At 41.1% G+C, this 14,142-nt stretch overlaps 7 protein-coding genes across 7 annotated transcripts; 4 read left to right on the top strand and 3 right to left on the bottom strand.

Moving 5' to 3' along the window:
* Nucleotides 1–22: 22 nt before the first annotated feature.
* Nucleotides 23–5,297, top strand: V1516DRAFT_674739 (ribosome 60S biogenesis N-terminal-domain-containing protein). The gene is made up of 5 exons (XM_066922141.1): nucleotides 23–1,800; nucleotides 1,856–2,874; nucleotides 2,927–4,570; nucleotides 4,626–4,940; nucleotides 4,990–5,297. The coding sequence occupies exons 1-5, from the start codon at nucleotides 81–83 to the stop codon at nucleotides 5,122–5,124; spliced, it is 4,833 nt and encodes a 1,610-aa protein (XP_066777243.1). The 5' UTR covers nucleotides 23–80; the 3' UTR covers nucleotides 5,125–5,297.
* Nucleotides 5,285–8,317, top strand: V1516DRAFT_674733 (uncharacterized protein). Its single transcript, XM_066922140.1, has 5 exons — nucleotides 5,285–5,395; nucleotides 5,500–5,680; nucleotides 5,742–5,822; nucleotides 5,875–5,906; nucleotides 5,959–8,317. The coding sequence occupies exons 2-5, from the start codon at nucleotides 5,553–5,555 to the stop codon at nucleotides 7,998–8,000; spliced, it is 2,283 nt and encodes a 760-aa protein (XP_066777242.1). The 5' UTR covers nucleotides 5,285–5,395; nucleotides 5,500–5,552; the 3' UTR covers nucleotides 8,001–8,317.
* V1516DRAFT_650784 (40S ribosomal protein eS10) lies at nucleotides 8,220–9,046 on the bottom strand. The gene is made up of 3 exons (XM_066920250.1): nucleotides 8,849–9,046; nucleotides 8,727–8,797; nucleotides 8,220–8,664 (listed from the first exon to the last, which is right to left on the bottom strand). The coding sequence occupies exons 1-3, from the start codon at nucleotides 8,898–8,900 to the stop codon at nucleotides 8,470–8,472; spliced, it is 318 nt and encodes a 105-aa protein (XP_066777241.1). The 5' UTR covers nucleotides 8,901–9,046; the 3' UTR covers nucleotides 8,220–8,469.
* A 92-nt stretch (nucleotides 9,047–9,138) lies between these two features.
* On the top strand, nucleotides 9,139–10,445 carry V1516DRAFT_674723 (telomere stability and silencing-domain-containing protein). The gene is made up of 2 exons (XM_066922139.1): nucleotides 9,139–9,698; nucleotides 9,753–10,445. The coding sequence occupies exons 1-2, from the start codon at nucleotides 9,280–9,282 to the stop codon at nucleotides 10,201–10,203; spliced, it is 870 nt and encodes a 289-aa protein (XP_066777240.1). The 5' UTR covers nucleotides 9,139–9,279; the 3' UTR covers nucleotides 10,204–10,445.
* V1516DRAFT_674722 (scaffold protein Nfu/NifU N terminal-domain-containing protein) lies at nucleotides 10,187–11,219 on the bottom strand. The gene has a single exon (XM_066922138.1). It carries the CDS (start codon nucleotides 11,137–11,139, stop codon nucleotides 10,312–10,314), a length of 828 nt encoding a protein of 275 aa, XP_066777239.1. The 5' UTR covers nucleotides 11,140–11,219; the 3' UTR covers nucleotides 10,187–10,311.
* A 145-nt stretch (nucleotides 11,220–11,364) lies between these two features.
* V1516DRAFT_674721 (uncharacterized protein) lies at nucleotides 11,365–13,273 on the top strand. Its single transcript, XM_066922137.1, has one exon. It carries the CDS (start codon nucleotides 11,438–11,440, stop codon nucleotides 13,217–13,219), a length of 1,782 nt encoding a protein of 593 aa, XP_066777238.1. The 5' UTR covers nucleotides 11,365–11,437; the 3' UTR covers nucleotides 13,220–13,273.
* A 16-nt stretch (nucleotides 13,274–13,289) lies between these two features.
* On the bottom strand, nucleotides 13,290–14,090 carry V1516DRAFT_623722 (proteasome assembly chaperone 2; the record flags this gene model as incomplete). The annotated part of the gene is made up of 1 exon (XM_066919633.1): nucleotides 13,290–14,090. One exon carries the CDS (start codon nucleotides 14,088–14,090, stop codon nucleotides 13,290–13,292), a length of 801 nt encoding a protein of 266 aa, XP_066777237.1.
* Between the last annotated feature and the right edge of the window lie 52 nt (nucleotides 14,091–14,142).

The following is a 14,142-nucleotide window of genomic DNA, read 5'->3' as shown; positions in this document are numbered from 1 at the left end:
ACAGTGAGCTTTCTTACTAGCAATAACTTTACTTGAGCAAAAAATAGCTTAATACTATTTATTACCAAAGCGGGATTGGAATGTCTCATAAGAAGCAGAAATTGAATAAAAACAAATCATTGAAAGATAATGAACTGCTAGATCCTACATTTCTCACCCTTGAGCTTCTCATTGGATTGCCTTTCGATACCTCACGCAAATTTTCGCGCGAATCTTATGACCAATTAGTTGCTGTTCTTGAAAATGGCCTATCCTTTCAGCTTATTGCTGCTTGGGCAAAAATTGGTCAGGTGTCAGTTACAACCTCTTCCTTTAAAGATGTTACTCTTCGACTGAGATACCTTATTCACTTACTGAATCAAGACTCTCTTAGTCAAGTCCAAGGACAGAAAATGATCAGAGCTGTTCTTGACCAACACCTAAAATTAATATTCAGGGCTTTATATACTCGAAAGCCAATGCCAGTTGTTGAATTAATTCTGCTGCTTCAAGAGTTTGCTCTATATCAAAATAGTTCGTTTGCTGATGATCTTGTGTCGACTTTAGATTTTTCATCTCTAATTTATAAGAGATTGCTCACCGTTCCAAGAAGTACAATTTCTTCTGAATCAATGGAAAACCACGAATCCGGTTCGTATAATCAGAATCACTCGCTGTGGATAAGATCAACACTCGTTAATTTCCTCCTTGTGTTATTGAAATTTGGCTCGCGAGAATCAAAAATAAAGCTACTATCTTCTAGTATGCTGTTCAATTCATGGATCAGCCTGAGCTATCTAGACGACATAGAACAGATGGAAAATACAGTTACGCAACTATATGCTCTTGCTCTAGATAAAGTGCTAGATAAAGTGTTCAAGCGGAGAATTTTTACAGAGTGGACTTTGGCTAGAATTTTATCTATTTACCGCGTATTAAAAAAGAAAAATCGATTGGGTGTTGTTAATATTAATCTCATTCTTAATATTTGCTTAAAACCTATCTGTGGAGTGTTTTATCCTGATAATGGGTGGTATTTGCCAGGTATGCTAGAAGGTGTAAAGCCAAAGAAGGCCTACAGAGTTTACAATCGAGTTATATATTCATTTTCGAAAAATCTGGATATTACCGATACTGACGAACTTTATTTGCTCAAAGCACTTTTTGAAAGTTGTCCTGAAATAGTTGCTGCTTATGTGTCTTCTGTATCTATTAAGTCGGACCCAGCTCAAACCATTAACTTTTTGAATTTTATAGCTTTCAATTCAGAAATTATCAGCTTGAGAATACCAAAAAATATATCTGATTTTTCTTTGACTATTAGTATAGCTCCGCCTGTCGAAATAGTTTTGGAAAATGTGTTCCCTTCCTACATCACGCGTATTCTGATAGAAAAATCTATCCACTGGGCCCAGCTGCCCCGATACTTTATAATGACCCTTATTATTCAAGGAATAAGAAAATTAAGAAAAGTATCTGATATTTTTGAAAAGCGAGGTTGGGTGGAACCAAGTCAGCACTTGAAAGAGGAAGCGTTCCGTCGATTCCCAGAACTTTCATTGTTTTCAAATCTAACGAAGCTGCAGCTTTCTGCTAGCACGCGACTATCAGTTGCTCAATATTTTGACGAATATTTGGATATGTATCCACGGATATCGGCAAATGCTCATCCTGACTGTACTTCACTGTTATCCTCTAGTGAGAAGTATATTTCTGAGCTCGACCGTAACGCCATATTCTCAAGCGAACTTCTGGAGTTAAGAACTATGCTCGGTGTTCAAAGCAGACTACCAATTTCCAACCGATTTTGGAATAGAATCGGTAAGATATCTTGGCTACAATCCATCTCACGGTTGAAACTAACATTCATGGGTAGACCAAGATCAGCACTGCTGTTTTGTCTCATTATTAAGGCTGGCAACTGAAATCATGGTCGATGATTTATCTTTTGATATTGTTTTATCTCTGGATAGGATCATCAAGTCTACCGACTTATTTCTCCGTTCTTCAGTTTCTATTCTTATTCCAATCAGGGATAGCCTGAAGCATAGTTTAAGAGTCACCAGCTCTGACGAAATGTCTACTCTTTGGTACCTGATTGATGAAAGCATCTCTCGCTGCTTTCGGTCTCCTTTCAAATATATCGATAAATCATTTATTAACCGAACAGGAGGACAAAGATCATTGTTTAGTCCTTTTTTTTCATCTTTGGCAGAGCAATGGTTATATTTGAGCAGATCTAAAAATCCTACACGTACACCTTCTTGGGCCGTTTTTACATCGTTAATACACTTAATTTTCTCGTGCTCTATCTCTGTGGAAAATTGGGATCTCTCTTTCTTTTTTTGTTCTTTGATTACTAATTCGGATCGGTATTATGTGGAAGTCGCTAAATTTATGGAACAGCTCAAAAAATTTAGTAAAGGAACCTCACCATCAATCACTACTAAGTGTTTGCTCTTTGCTAAATCACCGGATCTTGACGATAAAGACTGCATGAGCTTTATACTATCCTGCAGCAGTGAGGATGATCTAGACACATTCAAAAGTCAAATATCTCGGTCGATGACAACTTTAGACATATTTTCATTATTCGCGCGACGTCGCTTCAGCAACCAAACCAAACTAGAGATTAATCTATTAGTTAATCTGTTACCTAAGATTTTGAACTCTGATCGATTTTCCCAGCTGGGAATTCGCTTGATACTTCAATACGAAGTACAGCCTGAATGGCTGGTTCAGCGGAAGGAAGATCTTCAAAATGAATATAACCGAGAATTTACCGCATGGTACTTACGAGTTGTGGCTATAGTGTTCACTAGAAATGACTGCTCTGACGCTATATTTGGAGATTATATTTGGAAGTATATCAGTATATGCATACAGAGCCAAACAGTAAGTTATAGCATCTTGGTTTCTTGTATTTCGTTGTTACTGATTGCAGAAGGAACTGAATGGATTGGAACAAGCTGTTTCGATGCTGTCTAATGAGAGAAGGTTGCAGCTTCTGCAGCTGCTTGATGATGAAGATGCGGTATTGAGATGGATCTCCCGATTGATCTTGAAGGTGGAATATGAAGATGATGAACTTCAAAACCTCGCAAGGATAATATCATGGTCTACTTTGGCAAAGCTCATTCATCTTGCTTTACAAGTGCAACAGTCAGAGCTTTCACAACTAGTAGAATGCCTAGTTAAAGCCTTTAAGTCTGTTCAAAAACGAATAGATTGGGAATGGCATTACAATGATACAATTCAGTTTTCTGACAAGCATGCGTTTAATCTCTTACAAGAAGTGATGAGTATATCGACACATTTGTGTGAATCAGTTTTGCGAATTGACGAAAACAGAATTGATATTCTCAGTCCTGCAATCTCGCTGGAACTGCTGAAGTTTATTCTGAGCTATGAAGTTCCATTGAAAACTTTATTCTCAAAAGATACTGAAAAAAAGATAAAACGAATGATAGCAGATTCGTTCCAGAAGATTGAAATTTCAGATCTTCTGCGTAACTATTCTGTCTATCACAATTTCTGCAGATATCTTGACAGTAAGGTAGATATTAATGCCCTAGTTAACCGTGTCATAGTCGAGGCACCGCATAGTTATGCTATCGAAAAGCTCACTTATCTGTCTGAACTGAGCACGAATGAAGAAGCTAGGTCATTCATTGCTCTAAGCACAAGTGAGTTGATTAAGAATCAACTTCAATTGATAACTAAAGTACTTGCTGAGCAGTCAATACTGTCACGCAAACATAGAAAATTGATACAACTAATCTCAGCTATTATAGCAAATTTATCGGATCACCTTTCATTATCAATGAAGCAAGTGAATGCTGCTATAGAAGTTTCTATTCAGCACTGGCTTTTGGATCCGGAGATTGTATTATTCATATCTACTTTGGTGCGAAGTTTCGCCAAATCAAAGGATTTTGAAGGCCAAAAGTCATTCCAATTGATTCTCGGTAACGATAATTTGCTCAATGGTAACATTCTAATTGAAGCCCATTTAGTTAATATTCTTCATATTTTATACTTTGCTAATCCCCGTGGACTTTTGACTTCTAATACTGCAGTAAAGCTGATTCAGTTTTATGGTGGAAGTATATCAAGAACAGATTATTTGATATACGAGATTTTGCATTCTATTGATGCACTTTCAAATCTAAGTATAGCTTTGAAAATTTCTTCATACACCTTTTCAGATGATACTTCTGCTGGTAAAGTATATGCAGGGAGTAGTTCTCAAATGTTGCAACTAGTTTTCTCACGAAAAAGATTTCAAAGTAGCATTAGTGCTTTGGTTTCCTCTAAGAGATTTCCTAAAGTTGATAGAGCGCTCAATGCACAATCTGATACAAGTTCTATTGGTGAATTATCTCTTCAGCATTCATTACTGGAAACAATATACGACCCATTATTTGCACTTTCTGCGATTACAGATATGATTACTCGAAGACTTGTAGACATTGCTGAACTAGTCGACAATTACGCAGTTGGATATATAATTGTCTGTTCAAGTAATGATGACAAGACTGTGCGTCTTCTTGCACGTAAGGTGCTGCTTTTAATAATCACATATATTGAGGTAACTATAATATGTAGTATTTATACTCTCTTAGGTCGGCTAACCTAAATTTTAGGAATCTACATACAAGGAGCGAGATCATATGAGAGTACTTCTATATCATGTGTTTTTCTTGGTCGATAGTTCTACCGAATTGACAAGTAATACCAAACTCATATTACGGATAGTTTCTAGTTTTGTTCCTGTTTTGGCAAATGTTGGTCATTATTTATATGAAGAAATTGCCGAACTGATTACTTCAAAGCCAGAACTGTCCAGAGAAGAGATTCCTTTGTTACGATCGTCTCTGCCGTCCTCAAATCAAGACCATTACGGGCAAATTACAAACTGGATATTGGAATCTTTGATCCGAACTTTGAATAGCATCGAGGTATGCTGTGATTTTAAATCTTTACGAAAATTCCCTACTAACGAGCTAGGATCTTACTCTTTTCGACAGAAGTTTCGTGTTCGAAATTGTCCAGACTCTGCAAAACCAGTCTCTTTCAGCAAAATCAACCATGAAACTAGTATCTGAGCTTATAGATAAGGCTCGGTCTGTGATAGCCTCTTGATCGATTTTAAGGCTGTCAACATTATTAAGAAAGCATATAAAAATTTATGTATAATTACGTAATCACAGGGCGCTTGCCCCAAAAGCAGTAAACCCTAAGTAACAGAATTTGTGGATATAGTGGATCCGGATAAACCTAGTAAACGTTTTACTCGCTGGAACAAACGATTTGAGAATACAACTTGTATAGCAAACATTCACGATTGTGTGTGGTTATTTGACAATTGTTCTAGTTCTGAGCTGATCAACTTCTCGTTGTTGTCGTGTGTAAGGTCAGTATGGCTTAAGTGTACTTATAATGCTGTCTCGCAGCTGTTATCAAGAGCACGAGAGTTCCTGATATGAAACGGATGTTATTTCTGATACAATACTCCAGACAAGCATCTACATTTCTGCTAAGGAAGGTTGCACAGACTTTTAACGATTACGATGGATCGCGATAATGTATATTCTATAGCTGATCTTGTCGCACTTTCGAAATCACCGCTATGTGCTCCTCCAGAGGGGTTACTGTCCGCTGAAGAATGGATTCCTCATCTTAAATCATACGTTAAATCGTATGTTTAGCAATGTTATCTAGTTGGAAAATGTTTGGATAGAATATTGATTGTTCGTTAGACGGCAACCTCTTCCTCGAAGAAAGTTGGAGCTAGGTCGATCTGAGTTTCATGGTTTGGATCTGGACCCTGAAGAAAAGAGGTAGCTCACACTAATGCTCAGTTTGTCTTGACTGTATTAATTCTTACTTTAGCTCTCATGGAACGGACGGTAAATTTACTAAAGGTGAGAAATCCATTCCGTCGTGAACTGGGAGCACCGCTATTGACATGGTCAGGTATTGTACTTGGGCCTCCTAAAATTTCATTTGCTTCAACATTAGCAAAGAAAGATAGCGACAAACAGCAATCGCTTGAGCTAGACGTATCGAGTCATAGAAATAGCGGTTCAAAGGTAGATCGAAGTTTAGAAGGCGAGTCTACTTCTGCTCGTTATAGCAGTCTCACTGGTCGATCTGGGTTTGGCATGCTACAGCGAGGTGAGGATGACAATCGATATCTGAGTCGTGCTTCTTTGAAGGCAGCTGAAATTGGCGAACGTAGACGACTGAGAGATGAATCTGGAATATACCGAGAAAAGCGGACTCGCGAAGGACATATGCGACGAGATGACGATATTAGAGGTTCTGAAAAGACGCCTGAGTGGATGCTTGATAGCCCGAAAGATTCTAGTGGAGATGGAATAAACATGCTAAACGGAGAATTCTCCATGGCCCTTGGCAATACCAAAATGGGATCTCTCGGTTTACCAATTAGTGGGGTGGATTTAACTTCCGGTACTGGTGGAAGTGGGTCTCATGAGCACTCAGTCGAGGAATTTGAAGCCTGGAAAGCTCGTATGAAGGCTGCAGATATGCAAAGAAAATCAAAAACAGAAAGTTCTAGGTTAGCCGACCTGAATTCTACGACGGCGGAGTTGAATCCAGCACCAGTTATAGTTCCTTTTGGCGATCGAGCCGACCGATTCTTTGGAAACGCTGGATCTTCTCTTTCACTAGACGATGTGAAAGAGATTTCAAGTACCATGGAAGCTTTTAATCTCCGTACGTCTTCTGCAGAAGTATTCCGGTCGTCTAAGTTTTCTTCTTTCTTTAGAAGTGAATCCGGCCAAACACCTGACAGCGAGTCGGTTACAGAATTGAATTCTTCCGCTTCTGCCAGCAGGAAAGTTGAAAAGATTTCCCAAGCTACATCGCCAGCTCCAGTTTCGCCATCAATAGATATGAATCAGCAGTCTGGTGAATCATCTATATCCTCCACGAATGGGGAGAAAGAAGGATTTAAGCGGATTTTGGCTCTTCTAAACTCTCAGTCTATCCGACCTCCGTCTGCATCGTCGATTGGATCTGATGTTCCGTTGAGTCAAATTAGTCCCGAAGTTAATAGCGGTGTATTTACTTCTCCGACCAAGTCAAAGAGCCCTAAAACTGAACCAGATCGATACTCTGGTAAATCTAGTGACGAAGCTTTTTTGAGAGGTCTTATGAGTGGATCATCGAAAACATCACTATTTCAGAGATCGGAGCCATCTGTGACCAATCCGCAGACTACGAACATAGTTCAAGAGCCTCCTAGTAAAGCAACTTCAGCAAATGCCATCATCCCAGATCGTCCAATGGCCATTCCTCAGAACGTTCTGTCACATACTTCGGTACCTCCTGGACTTGCAGTTCGTCCACATTTTTCAGATAGAGAGCCTGAGGTTTCTACTCAATTGCATGATCAGGGAGGAATGCCATGGGTAAGACCAAATCCTCGCTCAGTCCCAGGAGGAGTTCTACCTCCTTTCATGATGAGAACTATGGGCCCAAACCAAATTCTGCCGCAGTTACCCTCGCATATTCCTGCTGCTGAACGTCGAGACGACCCGCGTATGATTTCATCTGAAGGACCTTCTCTACCTATAGCTTATCCCGCTCGTATGGGAATGCGCCCTATTGGAGACGTAAAGGATGGAGAGGCTGGAGTGGCGAGCATAGAAAGTTTGCAGGGCGGACTGAGAGGAGGTTTTCCACCTTTTCTGCCAGGTCTCATGCTACCGTCCGGAGCAGTAGCGCCTCCATTTCCACCCGGTCCGTTACCTCCTGATTTTCAGTTTATGGGAATGCCCATGCCTCCACCCAATCTTCCGCCGGGAATGAATCCTATGATTCCGATATCAGATTTTAATAACATTGTGCCTGCACCTTCACTATCTAGTGTGATGGATGGAAACAACACAAGAAGTGTGGGATTAATGGCAACATCGGAGAATGGATTTGCGGCATATCCGCATCATCAGGTTATGGAGCGACCCGACCAGCCTACTAGTAATCTATAGGCATGAATGGTGTCAACAAAGACTAGAAATCAATCTATGTTCAACGAGATGTGATCGAGATTTTTAGCTCAGACAAGTGTTTGAAACTGCTACAGGGATAACCCCGTCCCGCGGGTATATAGATACATTGTTTATAATGAAATTTAGTACAGTTCGCTTAGGAAAGGCTGGAATTGTGAGCAAGACCAAGATAAAGCAGTATCATAACTACCGAGTAGCTAATCTAATCTTTTTTCTCAGTTACCGGACATGTGTGAAATAGCAAGCAAATAAAAATTAAAGGAGTACCAAGTGAATTGTATTCGTACAAGAATCGGACTATCAAACGAAACCGTAATGCCATATAAACCATTTTTGTAGTAGTAATAATTATAACTGAAAATTTCTTTTTTTATATTATACTTTTGGAAAACCTCGCACGCGTCGAAAGTGAAAAATGAGGAATTTGGAAGCTTTTTTATATATTAATCTAGCGACGTTGACGGCCAATGGGAGCTGGTCGGACAGGCTTCTTGTAAGTATCGGGGATGATTTCCCCAGGAAGATGAAGCCATTCTCTGAGATATTCCACGCCCTCCTCCGTGAGTGTATAGTAGTAGTATTGCCAGGAGAAACGGGTTTTGACGAATCCTCGCGAGTCAAGGGACTGAAGAGCCTTGATAACCTTGACGAGTTAGCAAGTAATTGCAGAAACTATTGAGAAATAGTCGAAATAGATCAACTTACGTAAAGGTTCTTGGTACCAATCTCCTCGTGAAGAGGAAGGTTATAATCCTTCTTAGCAACAACGACACCCTCTATAAAGCAAGTTAATGATAGCAACAAGAATCGGAGTTGCAGAAGCTCACCCTTGAAGAGATACGTGTGGATTTTCTGGCGGTCGGACTTTGGAATCAGCATGTTCAGGTAACCGAAATAAGATGAAGAAAAAGAAGGCAACGACGGAAACGACGAAACGACGTGGATCTCTCTGGTTACAACTTGTTAACTTGAATTGAGCAAATACTAAATTGCGTTGCTAGTATAATGAAGCCGTGAGACACAACGAGCATGACGATCAGCGGGAGAGGTTCAGTGAATGCGGCGGTGCGGCGGTAGGTGTGACTGGTTCATGTAGGGCTTTCAGTTGGGAGTTAGGGTTTGTCCCATTGTTGTTGAGGCGTTTGTGGAGAATAGGAAGGAACGTTCTTGTAGAAATTCCTAGCAGAGCTAATGGTCAAGTTCCTCTGAAACCTGTCAATAAAATTGCTAGCAATAGTAATAGAATTGGATAATCAGGATGAAAAATACAAAGAAAGAGATTGACATTGTTGTTCGGAGCGGAATATCTGGTTTACGCGATATTGTCGAAAGATTTCCCGGCGATCTGTTACTCAGCGATGCATGTGCTATAATAGTGTCTGCTTTGCCGGTTTCAACACGAGATCATGTCTATTTGGCCCGATCGTGCGGTCGCCCATTAACCAATGATCTTTCAGTGCCTCTAATTTCATTAGCTGGGGAAGGCAATCATCCCCTTGGGTTACGTCTTAGCGGAAGACTATGTGGAGGAAAGGGCGGGTTTGGATCTCAGCTGCGGGCCCAGGGTGGTCGTATGGCGGCTCGTAGGAAGCGCGGTGGTAGAGCAGACGAGACTGCAAACGACAGATATCGGAATTTGGACGGTCGTAGACTGAAGAGTATTCGACAGGCCAAAGAGTGAGTCAATGAAGTATTGCGAATTCTATCAATTTACTAACTTATTATCAACAGTCTTGCTGTGTATTTAGAAACAGCTCCGCAGCGCCTGAAGGAAGCTACAAAGCTAAAACGTGATCGCCTCCAGGCAATAATCAGCTCGGAGCCGAGCACAGTACGATACGATGATACTAAATATCTGGAAGAAAGCGAAGATTTAATCATAGAATTGAAAAAAATTGTTGGAGAATCTTTTGCGTTCAACCAGGACGATGAGGATTCATCAATCCAGTCTAACTCTGAAGAAGACAAGATTGAGTCTTCAGAGCCGGTTTCGAGGTCAGACGACGCGCATTTTGAGGAATCGGGGGGAGATGAATTCAAACAACATATAGTATCGGAAGATACAATGGTGAAAGAGCAAGTACGGAATTCGTTCGAATCAGGATCATCTTCTAGCTCACGGATGCCAAAAGTGGCGTCTTTTTTTGCAGATGAAGAGCTGGACGAGGATGATGAAAATTGAAGGTTAAATAGTATTTCTAGTTTGTTACGAAACAAAGGTGTTAATAAGGAGTTGTGGATTTATAATAGTTCAGTTACATTTGTTTGATGATTGCGCATATCAATAATCTTAGACCCTTTCCGATTTCAACTTGGCCTCAAACTTCTCAAACTCGCGTAACGAAATTTCCTCTTCAGGATCTAGTACTTGCTCGATACCAGACACTCCATCCACATAATGCATAAGCATTGCCTCGATTCCATTCTTCAATGTAACAGCAGAACTGGAACAAGAACGACAAGCGCCTCGCAATCTAAGTTGTACGATTCCTTCATCAGTAAAACCACGATATTCGATATCACCCCCATCTTCCTGGATGGCAGGACGGATTCGAGTATCGATTAGCTCCTTAATCATACTAACCGTCTCTGAGTCTCCTTCCTGCGGCATAGTGTCTTCGTTTGCCATCGTATCTTCAAGCAGAATTTTGGCTCCGGAACTAAGAAACTCTGTCAGGATAGAAAATACTTCCGGCTTAAGCACGGCCCAATTAGTGTCTGGATCCTTCTCGATCGTGATGAAATCATGTCCAAACATGATTGCTTGCACGCCATCGACAGCAAATAATTTTCTAGCCAAAGGCGATGAATGAGCTTCCCTTCCATTGACAAACTCAACTGTCCTAGCATTTTCCGGAAGAATAGGAGTTGAAGGAATGAACTTCAAGGCGTCCTCGTTCGGCGTGGTAGCTGTCTGAATAAACATTGTTCGTCTCTGCGATAGCAACGACACTCCCGCGATGTTCTGAAGTTTCATAAGCTTCCTTTGTCGTGCATAGATGCTTCCATTGTGAACTGTAAGATAAGTCTGTTGTCGCGGACTGCACCTGGCTAAGTTCGAAAGCAGATACTTTCTAGCCACTGCTTCCGGAACGAATCTGCAAACTGAGCGAAGCATGTCATACAAATCTTTTACAACGAAGGAAATATTAAAAATTCCTGAAGTGGTGGTTCGATCAGCTAAACTTGAGCCTTAGGAAGAAATACAGTTAAAACGAGTGGAAGCTGACGGTGGTTTTGTGATGACTTTTGGTGGAGAGCTTTGGGAGTTTCGGTTCAGTCTCATGGGTTCAGCCAGGTTCAGGTTTCAGCTGACTAATATAATATAGATGACTTTACTTGGGAGATGTAAAACTTCCTAGCTGCTTGTCCTAGTATTGATATGCGTGAATGTTTCAGAGCGAATAGCAGTTAAGATGGCGGAGCTACTAGCTGTATTTCGCTGTATGACGAATGGGACAGCTCCAATTGAGCTGAGAGCACGTATTAGGACAAAATTATTCTGCTCAAGCAGGTCATCAAGACATTCGAATCGTACCGTGGCATGGCATTTCTCGAGGTGTCTTTTATCTTCGAAATCAGGAAATCTGCCTGATGTCTACCTAAACAGTGATACTGCTGCTTATCGTAACGCGCTTCCTCCTATACAAGAACTGACATGCGAATCGTGTGGGGTAACTTATCTTCCTCCTACCCCGAGAGAAGTTCTGCGGCCTGATTCCAGATTAGAGAACGCAGCTGTTGAGAAAGCTGATGCCATTCTCGACAGAATTGTTAAGTTCGAGCCTGAATTGACTGATAAGTTTGTCCAGAATTTGACAAGATCGGCAACCTCTGAAACTGCAATTATTCATGATCATTCAAATGTGAATGAGTTCACGCATCTATGCCAGAGATGCCATTCGATATACTATCAGAACAGATATGAAGAAGCACCTCCAATTCCATACCAAGAACTATTCAGGTCCATTCGCGGTCAAAATTATGTCGTTGTAGTGGTTATTGATGCCTATGATTTTCCGCTTTCATTCATCCCTGCTGAACGATTATTAGCCAGATTCGGAGCTATGCCTCGTAAAGTGATTTATGTCGTCTCTCGATCTGATTTGCTGGTGAGAGAGCGGCGCGAGATCAAAGAGCGTCTAAAGCCTTACGTCCTGAAACTTTTAAACAGAGTTCGTGCATACCAGAGTACGCCCAGATCCAGTCGTTTTCGAAAGGATTTAGCAGCTGTGCTGAGTGATGTGCATCAGCAGGAACAGTTTTCATTGTGGACTTACGGTCTTGGTGACTTCTCTGCAAAAGTAGGATATCCTGTGACTACAGAATACATTGATCGGCTTTCCTGTGAAGTAACGAACAATCTCCGAGAAGATCAACTATATTTTGTGTCATCTAAGCGCGGATGGGGAATCCACAATTTGTCCATGCGACTAGGTCCTCTGAATTTTTTTCTAGGTTATTCAAACGTAGGAAAAAGCAGTCTGATCAGAGCAATAGTTAGGGAAACAGGAGGGGCGTTAGACTCTGTATCGAACAAAAAAACGAAAGGTCCGGGTGAGAGTTTCTGGCCAGGACTCACACGCGCAGCGATGAATTACACAGTACATATTAACAACAAAAAAAAGCAATTGATTGACCTTCCGGGACTTGAAGATGCAAATAACTCAATTTGGGATCAAGTTAAGAATAAAATGGTGAAGAGCATAGTAACTGGACGAGTTTTAGACAGAAAAAGAAGAGAGCATATGACTCTTAAGCAAGGAAAATGTCTGAACATTGGTGGATTGTGTTTTATCGAGAGTCCAGATGTGAATATGATTGTCTGGCCAATGATTTCACAGAGGGAGCATGGCGTCATACATGTGAATCGAAATCTGGAAACTGCAATAAAGATTGCAAGTAATGAAGACTCGAGTAAACGAATGCTGGTGCATGTAAAGGATGCAGAGAACATAAAGCAGGTTGCGGAAGTCAAAATCGATGGAGGTGGTGCTGATGTCGTTTTCAGGGGAATTGGATTTGTCGAGCTTAGGATTTCGGGAAAAGTTCCCAAAAACGGAGCTTTGGTGAAAGTTTTCGCATTGAAGCACGCAGACATTGCCGTCCGAGCACCTATATTCGAAGCGTTGAAAGATAGAAAGACACCGAGACAGTCGATGTTGCAGAAAGACATCTCTGCGCAGAACAAGATTTGAAAGAAATTTTGAAGTTTTTATTTCATAATATGTACATAGATTCAATAGCAAGCCATTTCTAGCACGGAGATCAGCCATAAAGGCCATGTTCAATATGTTCATCCATATCCTTTCCGTATACACCGTCCCAGGAGGATGGTTGGATCCAAGTTCGGGGAGACTTAATTGCTAGGCACTGGAATACCAAGAGAGCCAGTTTTTTGGCGTCAGGAACATTGTCGCCATCGTAGGCGTATAGTATAATGGACTCGACGTTCAATTTTCTGGCAACTGCCTGTCGTAGAAAGGGGATGGTAATTCCAGACCCGGGAATGCTTTCGGGTAAGGAAATTGACAATTCTGAAGAAGACGGATCTGGCAAATGGGATGTAATCCCTTCTGATATTGAAAGCTTAGCAACCTGACCAGAAAGATCTGGAAGAACAGATATTCGGAGAAAAGAAAGTTGATCTGGATCAGGACGAAGAGAAGCGTCAGCGGATGAGAGCAAGATAACCCGAGAAAAGCTATTTTCAGTAATCAAGGGGAGAAGGACATCTGAAATAAATTGAGAACGAAGTTTCGGCAAAGTAGGAGAGCGCTGGACAAGACAGGTGAAATTGGAGTCGTGATATAGCTCGAGGGCAGAACATATTCCTCTGGGTCGAGATGTGGGCGGGCCTTGATCAGAGTCTGGAACAGCTGGGTAGTCCTCGAAATGGTCCACAGGACCCGCAAACGAATAGAGGAGGCCATGATGATCAACTATAGAGTGGAAAGGTATTTTCAGAGTATGAATGATGAGATCAAGAGCTAGTTGAGGAACGTTTGCTGATGACACCGTGGGGATCAGAAGAATCGTGTTCTTGTGTTTCAGATCGAGCGAGGCCATTGAAGTCATTTCATGTATATATCAAAATGTGATAAAAAAAAATCACTTCGTT

Source organism: Lipomyces oligophaga (genome assembly GCF_038497815.1).
Source record: "Lipomyces oligophaga strain CBS 7107 unplaced genomic scaffold V1516scaffold_4, whole genome shotgun sequence".
In the NCBI taxonomy this organism is placed as follows: domain Eukaryota; kingdom Fungi; phylum Ascomycota; class Lipomycetes; order Lipomycetales; family Lipomycetaceae; genus Lipomyces; species [Lipomyces] oligophaga.
Note: the sequence above shows the minus strand (reverse complement) of the source record. Positions and strands in the feature narration are given on the sequence as shown.

Bases quoted from the DNA above. Each gene is read 5' to 3' on its own strand.
- V1516DRAFT_674739 (XM_066922141.1), top strand. From the start codon at position 81: ATGTCTCATAAGAAGCAGAAATTGAATAAAAACAAATCATTGAAAGAT. The intron at 2,875-2,926 runs GTAAGTTATAGC...TGATTGCAGAAG, and splicing joins TATGCATACAGAGCCAAACA to GAACTGAATGGATTGGAACA. The intron at 4,571-4,625 runs GTAACTATAATA...CCTAAATTTTAG, and splicing joins TAATAATCACATATATTGAG to GAATCTACATACAAGGAGCG.
- V1516DRAFT_674733 (XM_066922140.1), top strand. From the start codon at position 5,553: ATGGATCGCGATAATGTATATTCTATAGCTGATCTTGTCGCACTTTCG. The intron at 5,681-5,741 runs GTATGTTTAGCA...ATTGTTCGTTAG, and splicing joins CTTAAATCATACGTTAAATC to ACGGCAACCTCTTCCTCGAA. The intron at 5,823-5,874 runs GTAGCTCACACT...TTCTTACTTTAG, and splicing joins CTGGACCCTGAAGAAAAGAG to CTCTCATGGAACGGACGGTA.
- V1516DRAFT_650784 (XM_066920250.1), bottom strand. From the start codon at position 8,900: ATGCTGATTCCAAAGTCCGACCGCCAGAAAATCCACACGTATCTCTTC. The intron at 8,798-8,848 runs GTGAGCTTCTGC...CTTGCTTTATAG, and splicing joins CCACACGTATCTCTTCAAGG to AGGGTGTCGTTGTTGCTAAG. The intron at 8,665-8,726 runs GTAAGTTGATCT...TAACTCGTCAAG, and splicing joins TTGGTACCAAGAACCTTTAC to GTTATCAAGGCTCTTCAGTC.
- V1516DRAFT_674723 (XM_066922139.1), top strand. From the start codon at position 9,280: ATGAAAAATACAAAGAAAGAGATTGACATTGTTGTTCGGAGCGGAATA. The intron at 9,699-9,752 runs GTGAGTCAATGA...TATTATCAACAG, and splicing joins AGTATTCGACAGGCCAAAGA to TCTTGCTGTGTATTTAGAAA.
- V1516DRAFT_674722 (XM_066922138.1), bottom strand. From the start codon at position 11,139: ATGCTTCGCTCAGTTTGCAGATTCGTTCCGGAAGCAGTGGCTAGAAAG.
- V1516DRAFT_674721 (XM_066922137.1), top strand. From the start codon at position 11,438: ATGGCGGAGCTACTAGCTGTATTTCGCTGTATGACGAATGGGACAGCT.